The 18,914-nt window shown below is 38.7% G+C and overlaps 2 protein-coding genes across 5 annotated transcripts in view; one reads left to right on the forward strand and one right to left on the reverse strand.

Annotated features, from left to right (window-relative positions):
• The window catches only part of VMP1 (vacuole membrane protein 1), a 138,750-nt gene that overhangs the window by 18,332 nt on the left and 101,504 nt on the right, over nt 1–18,914 (forward strand). For 2 of the 4 annotated variants that reach the window (XM_032280708.1, XM_032280709.1), the window contains 4 exons: nt 8,499–8,600; nt 12,379–12,514; nt 14,335–14,425; nt 15,995–16,105. In XM_032280708.1, the coding sequence (XP_032136599.1) occupies nt 8,525–8,600; nt 12,379–12,514; nt 14,335–14,425; nt 15,995–16,105 (414 nt within the window). In that variant the 5' untranslated portion in view covers nt 8,499–8,524. The remainder of the gene's footprint in view (nt 1–8,498; nt 8,601–12,378; nt 12,515–14,334; nt 14,426–15,994; nt 16,106–18,914) is intronic. The other 2 variants (XM_032280710.1, XM_032280711.1) reach the window with 1 other exon arrangement.
• On the reverse strand, nt 4,343–5,341 carry LOC116553314 (heterogeneous nuclear ribonucleoprotein A1-like). The gene has a single exon (XM_032280712.1). The coding sequence runs from the start codon at nt 5,294–5,296 to the stop codon at nt 4,343–4,345; it is 954 nt and encodes a 317-aa protein (XP_032136603.1). The 5' UTR covers nt 5,297–5,341.

Raw genomic sequence — 18,914 nt, forward strand, 5'->3', positions numbered from 1 at the left:
GAGCATCTGTAGGCCCAGCTACTTGGGAGGCTGAGGCAGGAGAATCGCTTGAACCCGGGATGTGGAAGTTGTAGTGAGCCACTGCACTCCAGTTTGGGTGACACAGCGAGACTCTGTCTTAATAATAATAATAATAATAATAATAACTGGCACATAATAGACAGTTGATATATATTTGTTGAATTAAGAATTTGAGGCTGGGCAAGGTGGATCACAAGGTCAGGAGTTCGAGACCAGCCTGGCCAATATGATGAAACCCTGTCTCTACTAAAAATGCAACAATTAGCTGGGCGTAGTGGCACATGCCTGTAGTCCCAGCTACTCGGGAGGCTAAGGCAGAAGAATCACTTGAACCCAGGAGGTAGAGGTTGCAGTGAGCCGAGCTTGTGTCACTGCACTCCAGCCTGGGCAACAGAGCGAGACTCGTCTAAAAAAAAAAAAAAAAAAAAAAAAGAATTTGAAGTGGCTGTGTAATTGTATGATTTTCTTGAGTTACGTTCAGCTACTTAGATCATAAGAATGCAGGTGATTCTGGAGGCATTGCAGTTTTACAGAGTTTTACAGTATGTATGATTGGGGGAAGAAAAGGCAAAGTAATTGAGGATGTTTTCAGGGAATTTTGAAAGGCAAGGAAAGATATAAAATCCTTTACAAAATGGTTAAAATGCAGAAAAGCTTTGAAGTTTTTATAAGCTTAACTATTTAGAATACTAGTGCGTGGTTCTTCTAGTTTGGTTGTTTCATACTTAGGATAGTTTTAACCATCCTAAATGGTCAAAATGGAAAAAAAAAAAAAAAGTTGGGGGGTTTGATGCTTTTATAAGCTTAACCATTTAGAAACTCAGTGGCTTTCTTGTTTGGTTTTATGCTATAGTTCCTTCTTTTGGGAATGAAAAGTTGTTTTTTAAACTGCAAATTTATTTTGTTTGTGAAAAAGTAGACTGATGAAAATAACTTTGTTCCCTGGGTAATTTATTATAAAACAAAATTTCAGACTATTATTTTATGTTTTCTAGGGAGAATTTTGGGGAAGGAAATGTCAGTATGCTGCTCTTTTTTAGCACATTGTGTAAGAACACATTATTTGCTCAAATGAAAATCCCTGTTGCAATGGCTTAAAAACAAAACCTTCAAATAATTGTGCAATACCATTGTTATGAGTATGAACTCATAGACCCAAAATGTTTTGGATACACTCTTTATCTTTTGAAGATGACACTGTGGGAAAGAGTAAATAGGGGCAAATGAATTCAATTGTCAGTGTTTTGTAGGGGAAAGGTTTTAGAAAGCTACTTGTAATGCAAACCCTTTTGTGTCCTGTTTATCTTTTCATTACAAATTAAATAAATTTTGCTTACTGTGATACAGATAAATGGCTGGCTTTAAAATATCTTAAATATCCTTAAATAGCTTATATGTAAATGTTTATTATATATTTAGGTACCATAAATATTTAAATATCTTTAAAATATCTTTAAAAGATATTGCCTATAGGATTTGGCTGAATATGTTCTCACATAGGTTGTTTGTTTGCTTGTTTTGTTTTTGTTTTTGTGATGGAGTCCTGCTCTGTTGCCCAGGCTGGAGCACAGTGGCGTGATCTCGGCTCACTGCAACTTCTGCCTCTCCTGGGTTCAAGCCATTCTCCTGCCTCAGCCTACTGAGTAGCTGGAATTACAGGCGCGAGACACCATACCCAGCTAATTTATGTATTTTTAATAGAGACAGTGTTTCACCGTGTTGGCCATTCTGGCCCCAAACTTCTGACCTTAGGTGATTCACCTACCTCAGCCTCCCAAAGTGCTGGGATTACAGGCTGAGCCACCGTGCCTGGCCAAATCCACATAGTTTTAAGTATTTGCAGAACTTAAGTATAGTTCAAGTTAAACGACTGGCAGGTGGAAAATCATTAACTTTTTTTTTTATGGTTCCATTTCAAACATCCTCAGTTGATTTTTTTTATTAATAAAATTCAGATTTGTGAAATAGATTTCCATTTTGTAAACCTATTGTGATGCTCTAGCATCTTTGGTTTCTGTTGTTGTTTTGTAATTGCTTGGGCTACATTATCTTTTGGCAGAATCTTCACACAAGTATGACTTAAGTTTGCAGAGTCAAACTTTCACCTTCTATGAACTCGTCTGATACGTTGTCCTCTGAGCTCTCATAGTACTTTCTTCTTGATGGTCTTCATCATAGCTAGTATATATTGAGGTCATATGAAAGGTGAGGCAATATGTTAGCACTTTACATACATTACCTTGTTTAATCCTCAACCCTCTGATGTGCGTCATGTTATGTTACCTCTGTTTTACAAATTGAGGAAAACTGATGTTTAGGGAGATTTACAAATTTCTTTGAGTTCATAGAGTAGTTACTTGTGAAGCATGAGTAAACCCAATTCTGTTAGATTCTTAACACCTGACTAAAACATTGTCTTTTCATCTAATTTTATTAAAATACCTATTTCATCCCATTCTGTTATAATTGATTTGTGTTCATTTGGCTTCTTTACCAGACTGTGATCCTCTTGAGAACAGGGATCTCTTTATCCTATTCATATTTGTATCCTCAGTGCCCATTGGAGACCCCAGAACTTTATAAATGAGAGCTAAATGAACAACAGTGGCATCACCGATATGGTAACAATGAGGCGTATGCTGTGAAGTTGTTATTCTAGTTTAGGCATTTTGTAGGTTTACTACCTCCTACCCTTTTGATGTATTGGCATTTGTAGTCGCACATGCATGCATATCAACAACATACATATGCATACATAGATTTTTTCATCTACACATCAGTCATTTGATTGAAAGCTGCAATTATTGTCCTCATTTTGTGAATCTGAAAAAATCAAAGCCTAAAGAAAGTGAAACTTTGCTTAAGATCATACAGCTAGTTAGTGGCAAATCTGGGATCAAATCCAGATTTTTCAGATTTTAAATCTTATGATTATCTTAAGGCTGTCTATACTAACAGAAACCTATATTTTATTTCTTGATATGTTTATTTGCTTATTCAGCAATGATTTATAGTCTTTCACTTGTTTTCCTTTGTGAGGCATACATTTTGAAAATAGTTATAATAGAGTTTAGTCAAGGGATAAATTAGTATCAGATAACAAACTATAGGAAGATTGGACTACACCCATGACCATATCATATTCTGATCAGTTAAATATAAATCTAGCATGACTCTTGGCACATGCAGAGTGTCCAGTTAATATTTGTTGAGCGAATAGGTAAACAAATCTTATATAAGCACCTTATAAAGTGATTTCATGAGTTTTCTTTCTTTTTTTTCTTTTTTTTTTTGTGACAGAGTTTCGCTCTTGTTACCCAGGCTGGAGTGCAATGGCGCCATCTCAGCTCACCGCAATGTCTGCCTCCTGGGTTCAGGCAATTCTCCTGCCTCAGCCTCCTGAGTAGCTGGGATTACAGGCACACACCACCATGCCCAGCTAATTTTTTGTATTTTTAGTGGAGACAGGGTTTCACCATGTTGACCAGAATGGTCTTGATCTCTTGACCTCGTGATCCACCCGCCTCGGCCTCCCAAAGTGCTGGGATTACAGGCGTGAGCCACCGCGCCTGGCCGAGTTTTCTTTCTTAATAATATAACCCCCTAACTCATATATCTGACTTTGAATTCTAAACTGTCACTGAATTTGCTCATAAAATAGAAAAATTTGAGCCACTTAGCCATGAGAATACTCCCAATACTCTTGGGTCCTCTATTAAATACAGAGAAACCTGGATAGTGGCTCATGACTGTAATCCCACCACTTTGGGAAACTGGGACAGGAGGATCACTTGAGGCCAGGAGCTTGAGACCAGCCTGGGCAGCACGAATGAATGAATGAGAGAGGGAGATTTGTAGAACAGTATACCATTATTTTTCTATGAATATACATATTCATAACATATGTTTCCTATGAATAAATATTCCTATGAATATTTGCAAGTTTTGATAGTTCCTGCTGGCGACTGTTCTTTTTTTTTTTTTTTTAAAGACATTTATTCAGCTTCACGATCAGACTATTACATTTAGCAATCAACAGCATGGGTGCAGAAAAAGAAAAAAAATCTACATTAAAACCCTTTGTTGGAATGCTTTACACTTTCCACAGAACAGAAACTAAAATAACCTGTTATACAATCAGTCACAAATACAGTCCTCGAGTTTTTTGCCCATACACATGAGTATTTGTCTAAATCTTGTCTTCTTTGTAGCAGCTAGGCCCTGTCACCACTGTGCTTGGCTGAGTTCACAAATCTGTTGTAACCTGTAGCTTCCCTGTCACTTCTCTGGCTCTCCTCGCCTGCTAAGCTTTGTTTCCTAATTAAAATCTTCTGCCACTGCCATAGCTACTGCTGCTACTGGAACCGCCTTGGTTTCGTGGTTTGGCAAAGTATTGGCCGCCACCACCATAGGGGCCAGAGCTTCTGCCTCCAAAGTTTCCTTCCTTCATGGGTCCAAAATTTGAAGACTGATTGTTGTAACTGCCAAAATCATTGTAGCTTCCACCACCTCCAAAATTGCCTCCATCATTACCAAATCCATTATAGCCATCCCCACTGCCACCAGATCCCCCACCACCACGGCTGCCACCAAAGCCACCACAACCACTGAAGTTTCCTCCGCCACCAAAGTTGTCATTCCCACCGAAACCACCTCCACGACCACCACCAAAGTTTCCAGAACCACTTCGACCTCTTTGGCTGGATGAAGCACTAGCCATCTCTTGCTTTGACAGGGCTTTCCTAACTTCACAGTTGTGGCCATTCACAGTATGGTGTTTCTGAATGACAGTCTTATCCACGGAGTCATGGTCATCAAAGGTTACAAAGGCAAAGCCTCTTTTCTTGCCACTCCCTCTGTCAGTCATGATTTCAATCACTTCAGTTTTTCCATACTGTTCAAAATAATCTCTTAGGTGATGTTCTTCAGTGTCTTCTTTAATGCCACCAACGAATATTTTTTTCACAGTTAAGTGGGCACCTGGTCTTTGAGAATCTTCTCTTGAGACAGCTCTCTTTGGTTCCACAACTCTTCTATCCACTTTGTGTGGCCTTGCATTCATGGCTGCATCCACTTCCTCCACAGTTGCATACGTGATGAACCCAAAGCCCCTGGAGCGCTTGGTGTTTGGATCTCTCATTACCACACAGTCTGTGAGCGTTCTCCATTGCTCAAAATGGCTCCTCAGGCTCTCATCGGTTGTTTCAAAGCTCAACCCTCCAATGAAGAGCTTCCTCAGCTGTTCCGGCTCTTTAGGAGACTCTGACTTAGACATGATCGCAGGGAGAAGAGAGACTTTAACGATGCTTCTTCTGCGGCATCCACGGGCAGAAAGCTGGTGACTGTTCTTAAACAGCTTTATTGAAAAATAGTTCACATACCATATAATTCAGCCATTTAAACAGTATGTTCATATCTATGCAACTATCAAAACAATTTGAGAACATTATCATCAACCCAGAAAGAAACTGACAACTTACTGGCAGCCACTCCCCATTTTTCTCCAGCTAATCTGCTAATTTACTTTGTTATTATGGATATGCATATTCTGGGCATTTCATATAAATGGAAATCATAACATGCAGTCTTTTGTGACTGACTCCTTTCACTTAGCATATTTTCAAAGTCCATTCATGCAGTAGCATGTATTACTACTACATTTCTTTTTATGGCTGAGTAATATTTTATTGTTATATATAACATATACTGTATTTCCTATATCCATTCATCAGTTGATAAGACATTTGGGTTACAGGCTGGGTGCCGTGGCTCACACCTATAATCCCGGCACTTTGGGAGGCTGAGGGGGGCAGATCACGAGGTCAGGAGTTCAAGAACAGCCTGACCGACATGGTGAAACCCCGTCTCTACTGAAAATACAAAAAATTAGCCAGGTGCAGTGGCAGGCACCTGTAATCCCAGCTACTAGGGAGGCTGAGGCAGGAGAATCGCTTGAACCCAGGAAGCGAAGGTTGCAGTGAACCGAGACCACACTACTGTACTCCAGCCTATATTTTCTCTTTTGAGGAACTGACAGATTGTTTTCCAAAGCCACTGAACTATTTTGCATTCCCACCAGCAGTGTATGAGGGTTCTGATTTCTCCACATCCTCACCAGCACATATTATTTATTAGGATAGTTTTTATCTATTTATTAGGATAGTTATAAAACTATCCTAATAGGTATGAGATTGTATCCCATTGTGGTTTAATTTGCATTTCCTTGATGGCTAAAGATGTTAGACATCTTTTTATGTGCTTATTAGCAATTTGTGTATCTTTGGAGAAATATCAGTACAGTTCCTCTGTTTATTAATTGGATTATTTGCTTTTTATTACTGAGCTGTAAGAGTTTACAGTCTAGATACAAGCTTCTGGCTGGGTGCAGTGGCTCACACCTGGCAACAAGAATGAAACTCCGTCTCAAAAAAAAAAAAAAAAAAGACACAAGCTTCTTATGAAATATATGTGATTTGTAATTACTTTCTCCTGTGGATTGTATTTATTTTTATTTTCTTTCTTTAAGAATATTTAATAGGAAGTTTTTTGTATTTCTCTCTCTCTTTTTTTTTTCTTTTGAGACAAAGTCTTGCTCTGTTTCGAAGCTGGAGTGCAGTGGCGTGATCTCCAGTCACTGCAACCTCCACCTCCCTGGTTCAGGTGATTCTTCTGCCTCGGCCTCCCAAGTAGCTGGGATTACAGGTGCCCACCACCTCACCCAGCTAAGTTTTGTATTTTTCTTTTTTTTTTTTTTTTGAGGTGGAGTTTCGCTGTTGTTGCTCAGGCTGGAGTTCAATGGCCCGATCTCGGTTTGCTGCAACCTCCACCTCCCAGGTTCAAACGATTCTCCTGCCTCAGCCTCAAAATAGCTGGAATTACAGTCATGTGCACCATGCCTGGCTAATTTTGTATTTTTAGTGGAGATGGGGTTTCTTCTTGTTGGTCAGGCTGGTCTCGAACTGCCAACCTCAGGTGATCCACCTGCCTCAGCCTCCCAAAGTGCCGTGATTACACCCATGAGCCACCATGCCCAGCCTTTTTTTTTTTTTTTTTTTTTTTTTTAAAGCAGGGTCTCCCTCTTGCCCAGGCTGTAGTGCAGTGGCACAATCATAGCTCACTGTATCCTTGATTGAACCCCTGAGCCCAAGCAATCCTCCTACCTCAGCCTCCTGAGCAACAGGACTACAGGCATGGGCCACCACTCTTGGCTAATTTATCTTATGTAGAGATGGGATGTCACTGTGTAGCCCAGGCTGGCCTCAAACACCTGACCTCAAGCGATCATCCCACCTTGGTCTCCCAAAGCGCTGGGATTACAGGCATGAGCCACCGCACCTGGCCCAAGTTGTCTTTTTATGAGTCTGGGCAAGTTTTAATATTGTATTAAGGACTCAGCATTTTAGCCTTTGCTGAAGTGATGTGCTTTTTGAGGAGAAAGTCTTGCTTTACTAACACCTGAAGAATGATACAATCACAGGCAATCTGGTGTTTGTGTAGGACAATTATGTCAGCAGTTTATATGTTGTATTACAGTGATTTAAAGTAAAAGCACTGATAACTGTAGTATGAAGAATGATATAAAGTACATTTAACTATCTTAAACATTTCAAATTTGTATTTTCTTTGCCCATATCATTTTATTCGGTAGAATTGTTTCCTAAATAAAACTGGTCTGTGATCTTAGATTTATGTATCAACATTTCCAACATCTTTCGTAGTATATTCTGTTTTTATCTGATTATGTTAAAGAGAATATGAAAGAAATGGTAAAAAAAAAATAAAATAAAAATGGGCCGGGCACAGTGGCTCATGCCTGTAATCCCAGCATTTTGGGAGGCCAAGGTGGGTGGATCACGAGGTCAGGAGTTTGAGACCAGCCTGGGCAACATGGTGAAACCCTGTCTCTACTAAAAATATAAAAATCAGCAGGCCATGGTAGCATACACCTGTAATTCCAGCTACTCGGGAGGCTGAGGCAGGAGAATCACTTAAACCTGGGAGGCGGAGGTTGCAGTGAGCTGAGATTGTACCACTGCACTCCAGCCTGGGCAACAGAGTAAGACTCCCTCTCAAAAAAAAAAAAAAAAGATAAAAATGATAAGATTGATTTTGAGTACATAGTGCTATGATATTAAATTGTAAATTAGAAGGATGTAAGACTTTATAGTATGTTAACATTTGGAGGTGCTGTTGTTTAATATCCTCCTTCTGTGGACAAATTACCTCCAAATTTTAATCTGGAAAATCTCTGAAATAACTACTAGGAAAAGATTTACAACTAAATGGCTTTTATATTTTTACTATTTGTGTTAGAATATCTATACAAATTGTTCAAATTTTGGTTATAAAAGAAAAACATATAAACACATATTGTGTCAGTTATTACTGTGATGTTATTCTTGTATTCAGTTTTATTCAATCATGGCTACACAGCAGAAGTTTGTAATGTATTGCTGGATTTTATTTTGCTTTATTAGCTCCTCAAGAGTTACTGATCTGTGAAATGGCAGAGAATGGAAAAAATTGTGACCAGAGGCGTGTAGCAATGAACAAGGAACAACATAATGGAAATTTCACAGGTAAATTTTGATGGTTTGGAGGGAGGAAAGCTACGGGTTTAAATTATACACTTTTCATTGGAATAAAATAGAGGTATATTACTTCTTATATTTTTAATCTTATATTAATATCTTCTTAGTAAATTAAATTATGGGTCAGGGTCTGTAAGGTGATTTTTCATAGTGATGGCAGAAGCAACCTGGCCACAATCACATAAGTAATGTTCTAGGTACAAGATTATTACTTGTTAATCTTATGGTATGGTCAGTGTTTATTTGGCTTTGCCCAGTGTTCAATTTTATTGTGCTATTTTGTAACTCTAGAAGTAGCTTATAAACTTATTGCACTATTCTTAAATATACAGTTATCAAAAAAGTTAGAATGTGAATATTATTTTAAAATTATAGCTTGAGATAAACTTTTATTTTAACCAAATTGGAATTTGTGGTAAATTTCAGTATATTTGACTCCTGTTTATAGAGTTGTCCTGAAAATGATGACTTTTATTAATATGAATGATTTAAGTAGAAACTTTCCTTCATGCCCTTAAAGGAAAATGAAAAAAAAGTTTTTCTCTTCTGGAAATCATACCTTTTTTTTTAGTCTCTGAATTGTTTGACATCTCAAACACATTGCAAATAATACTCTACTGTGATAATATTATCACAGAAATTCTCTTCTTTTAGAGGAAGTGCAAGCTATCTGAAATAGTAGTTTTCATTCGTTTGTTTTGATTACCATATTGCCTTGCAGAGGACATTTTCCAGCACTGATCTGACCTTTGGGTAACTTTGATTATCAATAAACTTGGCAATTTCACCAAACATTTTAGGATTTGGAGATGGGCGTGCCATGTATCGTAGTGTCTTCCCATTAGGAGCTTTTGTGTGCTATTTTTTTCTTTCCTTTTAGCAAGCACATACATTTGTATATTCTTCCTCTACTGCTCACCACATTGGAATTTAAAATTAACGTTAGCATATCATACTTACTCTTTTGTACAGTGTGTTTTTTACTTAATATTTTAGAGATTGTGCTATAATTATACAGGAAAAACTTATTCTTAGGCTGGGTGTGGTAATTCATGCCTTTAATCCCAACTATTTGGGGAGGCCAAGACAGGAAGATTGCTTGAGCCCGGGAGTTTGAGACTAGCCAAGGCAGCACAGAGAAACCTGATTTCTACAAAAAATTTTTAAAATTTGCTGGTCATGATCATATGCACCTGTAGTTCTCGCTAGCTACTCAAAAGACTGAGGTAAGAAGATCGTTTGAGCCCACAAGTCTGCAGTGAGCCATGATCATGCTACTGCACTCCAGCCTGGGCAACAGAGGGAGAACCTGTCTCAAAAAAAAAGTATTCTTTATTATGGCTGCTAGTATTTCATTCCATTGTATGAGTGCGCTATACTTTAATCACTGTTCTGTCCCCTATTGGTAATATTTAAGTTATTGATTATTTTTTGTTAGTACAAATAATGCTTCAGTGAATAAAATTGTGCAAGTCATTTCACCTTATACCTAATCATTCCTAGAAATGGAATTACCGGTTTACAATGTATACGCATTTTGTGCCAGGTCCAGTGGCTCACGCCTATAATCCCAGCACTTTGGGAGGCCAAGGTGGGCGGATCACTTGAGGTCAGGGGTTTGAAACCAGCCTAGCCAATGTGATGAAACCCCATCTCTACTGAAAATACAAAAAAATAAAAAAACTAGCCAGGTGTGGTGGCAGACACCTGTGATCCCAGCTACTTGGGAGGCTGAGGCAAGAGAACCGCTTTAACCAGGGAGGCGGAGGTTGCAGTGAGCCGAGATCATGCTGTCACTGCACTCCAGCCTGGGCAACAGAATGAGACCCATCGCAAAAAAACAGAAGCATTTTGTAATTTCAATAGATGATGACAATTATAGCTAACCTTAATTGGACACTTACTAAGTGTTAAACTCTTCTGAGAACTTTACATATATGAACTCATTTAATCCTTACAATGACCCTGAAAAGTATGTACTATTGTTATCCCCATTTTACAGAAGAGAAAACTGAGGCACAAAAGTATTAACTAACTTGCCCGAGATCACATGATTAGTAGAAGGGAGAGCCATGATTGGAAACAACTGGTTTGCCTCAGTATTTTGAGATCCAAACCACTTTGTTCTGTAATATGACGCTAGGTTGATAGAATGACCTTCATAGAAGGTGGACCAATTTAGACTTATTTCAGTAATTTCCCCAAAATCTATAGCTCTATCCCAAATTGGACTGCTGGATTTTCAGTACCATTTCTTTAGGACACCCTCTACAAAAGGTTCTGATGTTTGTCAAGGCATGGAGTTGGCAAAGAGTAAGCATTTTTTTTTGGTCTCAGTTGTTCTCTAGGTAACACTGACTAAGAAATAGCAACTGTAATATAGTAGTCCCCCCTTATCCATGAGGATCCATTCCATGACCCCCAGTGGATATATGAAAAAACACTGTGTTGTTCTGTATATAGTAATGGGTAACATATACAGCATGAATGTACTAAAACAGGTCTTGGGCTGGATGGCGCAGAACTGGCGAGATTTTATCACACTACTCAGAACAGCATACAACATAAAACTTAGGGCCTTGGCTGCAGTAGCTCATACCTGTAATTCCAGCACTTTGGGAGGCCAAAGTGGGAGAATCATTTGAGGCCAGGAGTTTCAGTCGAGCCTAGGCAACGTAGTGAGACTCCATCTCTACAAAAACCAAAAAGGTGTGCAGTGGTGCATACCTGTAGTCCTAGCTACTTGGGAGGCTGAGGTGGGAGGATCACATGAGCCCAGGAGTTGGAGTTTAAAGTGAGCTGTGATCATGTCACTGTATTCCAGCCTGGGCAACAGAATGGAGACCCTGTCTCTTAAAAAAATAAAAATTAGGCCGGGCGCGGTGGCTCAAGCCTGTAATCCCAGCACTTTGGGAGGCCAAGGCGGGTAGATCACCAGGTCAAGAGATCGAGACCATCCTGGTCAACATGGTGAAACCCCGTCTCTACTAAAAATACAAAACATTAGCTGGGCATGGTGGCGCGTGCCTGTAATCCCAGCTACTCAGGAGGCTGAGGCAGGAGAATTGCCTGAACCCAGGAGGTGGAGGTTGCGGTGAGCTGAGATCGCGCCATTGCACTCCAGCCTGGGTAACATGAGTGAAACTCCGTCTCAAAAAATAAATAAATAAATAAATAAAAATTAAATTTAAAACAATAAAACTTATGAATTACTTATTATCAGAATTTTCCATTTAATATTTTCAGATTATAGTTGACCATGGGTTACTGAAACTATGGATAACGGGGAACTACTGTCATTCATCTCCTTTCTATTCTATGTTGAGTTTGGACTAGGTGCCCTTTTTTTTTTTTTTTTTTTTTTTTTTTTTTTTTTTTTTTGAGATTTTTTCTTTCTTTTTTGCCTAAGCTGGAGTGCAGTGGCGCAATCTCTGTTCTCTGCCTCCTGGGTTCAAGGGGTTCTTGTGCTTCAACCCCCAGAGTGGCTGGGATTACAGGTGTGTACCACCATGCCCAGCTAATTTTTGTATTATTAGTAGAGACGGGGTTTCACCATGTTGGCCAGGCTGGTCTTAAACTCCTGACCTCAAGTGACCTGCCCGCCCTGGCCTCCACAGGTAGTAGTTGCTATTTTCACAAGACTCTTAAGACTTGCTGTTAGTTGTTACTTGGGAGATAAGCAAAACTCTTTTTATGTAAAGTGATTGAAGAGAGTAAACATAAATGTTAGAAATTCTGTTTTAATCTCTGCATTATTGTTTTTCAGACCCCTCTTCAATGAATGAAAAGAAGAGGAGGGAGCGGGAAGAAAGGCAAAATATTGTCCTGTGGAGACAGCCACTCATTACCTTGCAGTATTTTTCTCTGGAAACCCTTGTAATCTTGAAGGAATGGACCTCAAAGTAAAGAGTCTTCTCCTACTACTTTTTAAATAAACTTCACTTATTAATTTTAAAAATCCTCAATAATCTCTTACTTTCTGCCCTCCATCAAAATGGATTAATTACATTTAGAATATTATCATACTAACGTATTTATTCTCCTGTGTTTAGGTTGAAGAAAAATAGATTAGGGAAACATATTGCTATTTGCTATTGCTTACTAGATTATCACAGTTGTCCACTGTGTTTTCATGTTGAATCTGCAATGGAGAACACTGAAAAATGATTTATATTTTCTCTCCTGATTTTACCGTCAGGAGAAATCAGGCCTGTGTACTTTAGATACGCTGATTCTGTAGCAGGACAAGGTTCAGCATACGTGGCAGTTTCACTAATAGTTTGAGCCAATGAGAAAGCACTCTGCCATGGAAATGTGTTCTGTCTTTAAATTTAGTACTTGTAAGTCCTGTTTCAATTACCATAAAGAACAAGTTGAACTTTTACATGCTTTATCTCCTGTCAGGAACTTCCAAGTTATTATCTGCACTATTATCTTACATTTTTATTATACTAAGAGTTTATCAAGTACTTTGTAACATTTACAGCTGATTTTGATCCTTAGGCAACTCCATAAGGAAGGTAAAACAAATTTATCATTATAAACATTTTAGACCAGGCACAGTGGCTCACGCCTGTAATCCCAGCACTTTGGGAGGCCGAGGCCGATGGATCACGAGGTCAGGAGCTCAAGACATCCTGGCCAACATAGTGAAACCCCCTCTCTACTAAAAATACAAAAATTAGCTGGGTGTGGTGATGTGTGCCTGCAGTCCCAGCTACTCAGGAGGCTGAGACAGGAGAACCACTTGAACCCAGGAGGTGGAGGTTGCAGTGAGCTGAGATTGCACCACTGCACTCCAACCCGGGTGACAGATCAAGACTCCGTCTCAAATATATATATACACAAAAATTAGCCATGTATTTGGCCGGGCACAGTGGCTCACACCTATAATCCCAGCACTTTGGGAGGCAGAGGCAAGCTGGTTGAGACCAGCCTGGCCAACATGGTGAAATCCCATCTCCAGTAAAAATACAAAAATTAGCCGGGCGTGGTGGTGGGCGCCTGTAATCCCAGCTACTCGGGAGGCTGAGGCAGGAGAATTGCTTGAACCCGGGAGGTGGAGGTTGCAGTAAACCGAGATCATAACACTACACTCCAGCCTGGGTGACAGAGCAAGACTCTGCTCAAAAAAAAAAAAAAAGTTAGCTGGTCATGGTGGTGTATGCCTGCAATCCCAGCTACTCAGAGGGCAGAGTCAGGAGAATCACTTAAACTCAGGAGGTGGAAGTTGCAGTGAGCTGAGATCACACCACTGCACTCCAGCCTGGGTGACAGAGCAAGACCCTGACTCTGAAAAGAAAAACTAATAATAATAGTAAGTAAATAAAGATTTTAAAAACAATAAACAGAATCAGATTGGTTAAGTGTCTGGCCCAAAGTACAACATGAAGGGTCTCTGACCCAAGTCCTCTGACTTCAAGGCCAGTACTCTTTCTATTATAATGCTTCTCCATATTACAAGTTGAGGTTTAATAAGATCAGGCTTTGGGTAAGGCAAGGTTACAATGGGGTTTATGATAATAACTTGGTTTCTATGCCTGTGTATCTTCTCTTGACCCCCTTCTGCTCCTCCAAGAGGCTATGATGTTTAAGGAAAATAGCTCAGCCCAGCTGAGCTAGATAACCTAACTGCTTCAACAAGAAATTGTTTTGAGAATGATGAACCCTGAAAGTGAGACTGTGAGATATTTCTTTATTTTTTTTTTAATTTGTTTTTAAGATTATGGCATCGTCAAAGCATTGTGGTGTCTTTTTTACTGCTGCTTGCTGTGCTTATAGCTACGTATTATGTTGAAGGAGCACATCAACAGGTGAGAGGTTGAGCAATTCTGTTTCTAGTCTTGCACATTCTCTAGTTCTCTAATCCCAGTTTCAAATGGGACAAATGTGGGTTTTATAGAATTTCTACCCTCAACATTATCTCATAGCTAGTATGTCAGATGTTTTACTTTTAAGGGCATACACTGAAAATATTCTTGTGATGTTTTATGGCTGCTGAGCATTTATATTTGGTATATGTGATTCATTTTACTTTCAAATTTTTTTTTTTAAGACGGAGTCTCACTGTCACCCAGGCTGAAGTGAAGTGGCGCAATCTCAGCTCACTGCACCCTCTGCCTCCTGTGTTCAAGTGATTCTCCTGCCTCCGCCTCCCAAGTAGCTGGGACTACAGGCGCGTGCTACCACGCCCAGCTAATGTTTTTGTATTTTTAGTGGAGAAGGGGTTTCACCATGTTGGCCAGGCTGGTCTCAAACTCCTGACCTCAGGTGATCTCCCTGCCTTGGCCTCCAAAAATGCTGGGATTACAGGCCACTCTGCCTGGACCTACCTCCAAAAATTTAAATGTAACTTTCTTGAAGGTTTTCAGTTACAGTAGCATGAATTCGTTAATCACTTCTAAAGTTTTCCTGTTTTCTCTAACATACTTTTGTGATCCATCCAGATAGATAGGCCTCTCATCCAAAGTTGACGATGAGAGGCCTCAAAAAAAAAAAAAAGTTTTATTTGGATAAAAAGACAGATTCGCTGGGGACAGTGGCACGTGCCTGTAGTCCCAGCTACTCCAGAGGCTGAGGTTGGAGGATCTCTTGAGCCCAGGAGTTCTGGGCTGTAGTGCGCTATGCCGATCAGGTGTCCACACTAAGTTCGGCATCAGTATGGTGACATCCAAGGAGCCGGGGCAACCTCCAGGTTGCCTAAGGACTGGTGAACCGGCCCAGGTCGGAAACGGAGCAGGTCAAAACTCCCGTGCTGATCAGTAGTGGGATCAGGCCTGTGAATAGCCACTGCACTCCAGCCTGGGCAACATAGCAAGACCCCATCTCTAAAATAATAAATAAAATTTAAAACAATAAAAAAGAAAAAGACAGGTTCATTTGCCTGTAGTCCACAAGTACAATATTACTGATGGGAACATAGGATGCTTTGTTAACCTCTTTTGTTAAACTAGCAAACATTAATATATTTTAACAGGAAATGCTTCTAGAATGGGATTTTAAAACAGTTTACTGCCAATCACAGAGAAGTTTTTATAGTTCTAAATGCATTTATTTGAAATATATCTATAATTATCCTCAAATTATCTTATTTGTAATATGCTTTTTTCTGTGTCTTATAAATAGCAGGACTTTAAATGTTTAGAAAAAAGACTTTTATTAAAGGTTTAGAAACAAAACCTTTATTCTGGTTAGATGAACTTTTTTGTCATCTTTGCCATTGTATATTAAAGAAATTAGGCCTCTTCAATGGGTTTTTTATCTTATTATTTTTTTCCTATTTGAAACTTATTGTAGTTGGTTTATTTAATTTTGATGATAGTTTCTAAATACTGCATTTCTGTATAAAGAATTCATGTTTTCACCTCATCCCTTTTTTTCAGTATGTGCAACGTATAGAGAAACAATTTCTTTTGTATGCCTACTGGATAGGCTTAGGAATTTTGTCTTCTGTTGGGCTTGGAACAGGGCTGCACACCTTTCTGCTTTATCTGGTAAGAATAATTTTATTTTAATAAGCAAAAAATGAGATTTCCTATCTTTTTTGGTGCTTTTACTTCAAAAGTTAAAATTCTAAGATTTGTTTTAATTGCTTTTGTGTTTTGTAAGCATTCTGATCCTCCAATCATTGCTTTAAATTGGACTTAGAATTCTGTTTTGTTTTTCCTTTGGGGTTTAGGATTTTAAAAGTCAAGAGACAACCCCAGTTAAGCAAATAAGTTTATTTATTTAAATTAGTTTACCTGGAAGTTTTTTTTTTTTCCTTCTAGATTTAATTGCTTATGCAATTGTTATTTTAGTAGATGAAGTCAACTTAAATGTACAAAATTCCGTGTGAGAAATGATGTCTTCCTTTATATCCTCTAACATCATATATACACTTGCATACTTATTTTGGTATTCTTACTGAATGACATTGATGGAGTGCTAACATGTTGAACTAAATGCTTTCTTGACCCCTTTCAACCAAAGTATAAAAAGTGCCCCTTCTGAAAAATATTCTTTTACTAGTTGAAATAAGAGAAAATGAAGATCAGTTTTCCTTTGAACATTCACAAATATATTAGAATAATGTCAGAGCTAGAACTAGGGAGAGGTTGAGTTAGACACTGAGGGCACAAAATATAAATAGGTACTGTTAGGGTCATGCAGATACAGAGTAGATGAGTAAGTGCCTCATTAAATTTTGTGCCCCATGTGCCATGCTTGCTCACTCTGTTCCTGTTCCTAGATAATAAATTGAGAACAATTCCATATTTGAAAGCAGTTTGATCTTCATTAGGGAAAAACAGGTGAAAGGGTATCAAGTAATGCTCATTGCTGAATAAAATTCATCACTACAATATATCGTTTCTCCATGTTTATGGGAGTTTAAAGCTTGGAACTTTAGAGTTATGTTCATGTTTCCTTGCTGATTTAACTCAAAACAGGGACATAAATCCTAGGGAAGCAACCCATATCACTGTTTTTCTAATAACTGCATTTGTAGTAGATAATACTACATTTACTAGTAGAGGTTGAGGGAGAGAGGAAAAGAAGGACTTACAGGTTACAGGATACTTTTCTGTTCTTGTCTAAACCTGTCCTCATATTCCTTGGGAAAACCAGCTTAAGAAACTCATTTGCAGCATTTAACTAATTGGAAGCATCTGAAAAGCAACCCAGATAGCAGATTCTGCTAAACATCCAAAGAGATTCAAATTATGGCTCATGCCTGTAATTCCAGCATTTTGAGAAGCCAAGGCAGGCAGTTAACGTGAGCCTAGGAGTTCGAGTCCAGCCTGGGCAATACATCTCTACAAAAAAAATACAAAAATTAGCTGGGTGTGGTAGTGTGGGACCTGTTAGTCTCAGCTACTTGGAAGGCTGAAGTGAGAGGATCGCTTGAGCCCAGGAGATAGAGACTACAGTGAGCTATGATTGCACTATGCACTTCAGCATGGGTGACAAAGTGAGCCCTTGTCTCAAAAAAAAAAAATTATTTTAAATGCCCTAAAATTAAGTATGTGTAAAACAGCCAGATCTGCAATTTATGAATATATAATCCTGGCTGTAGTGTGGGAGATAGATTGAAGGTGGGAGAGAAGAGGAGCAGTTAGGATAATCCGTATGAGAGACACTAGCTTCCCAGGAGGTAATAGGAAGAACGGATAGCAACGAGTATTTATAAAAAGGACTTGTAGAGAGAAGTCAAGCAAAGTGAAGACAAAAGATGGGATAGATTGATGTTTTAAAAGATTGCTTGGAATGGTGATAGCACTTAGGATGAAAAAGGACAAATCAGAGAGAAATTTTAGAAGTACAACCAAGAGTGTGGTACATTATTATGGAGGAAGAAGAAATCAAAGATAACTCTTGGATTTCTTTTTTTGTTGTTGTTTTTAATATATTTTATGTGTATTTAAGGCATCTAACATGATGTTCTTAGATACAAAAATATATGTAGTATAAAATGGTTACTATTGTGGAAAAAATGTTAATTTTTTTTATCTCACATAGTTACCCATTTTTACTCCCTGTGGCAAGAACAGCTATAATCTAGTTTAGCAAAAACTGAATGCAATACATTATTATTAACTATAATCCTCATAGTATATATAACAGTACATTAGATCTTTTGACTTGTTCTGCCTGTATATTTCCTACTTTGTATCCTTTGATCTACATCTCCTTTCATTTCTCTGTATAAATGAGATCATGGAACATTTTTCTGTGTAATTATTGGTTTTTTACTTGGGCAACTGGGTAGAGTCTGATGCCATTAACTATATAGAAAATAGTTATATGTTCACTTGCTCATATTTATAAGTATGTGAAAAGAAAAATTTAAAGTACACTGTAATTATGCTGCAAGTTAAATGAGATCTTCACTTTATCCAGGTAGGTTGCTGGTGCCTGTGGTTAAATGGAAAGAGAAGAGAAATTTATAAGGGACTGAGAACACGTATAAAACAAACAAAAAAATTATTAGAGCTGGGCATAGTGGCTCATTCCTATACTCTCAGTGCTTTGGGAGGCCAAGGCAGGAGGATCGCCTAAGACCAGGGACTCAAGACCAGACATAGCAAGATGCTGTTTCTATAAAACATATAAATAAATAAAACATAAATAAGGCCGGGTGCGGTGGCTCACGCCTGTAATACCAGTACTTTGGGAGGCCAAGGCGGGTGAATCATGAGGTCAAGAGATCGAGACCATCCTGGTCAACATGGTGAAACCCCGTCTCTACTAAAAATACAAAAAATCAGCTGGGCATGGTGGCACATGCCTGTAATCCCAGCTACTCAGGAGGCTGAGGCAGGA

This window comes from Sapajus apella, unplaced genomic scaffold, assembly GCF_009761245.1.
Source record: "Sapajus apella isolate SASKATOON/1434 unplaced genomic scaffold, GSC_monkey_1.0 scaffold12, whole genome shotgun sequence".
NCBI classification, from domain to species: Eukaryota; Metazoa; Chordata; class Mammalia; order Primates; family Cebidae; genus Sapajus; species Sapajus apella.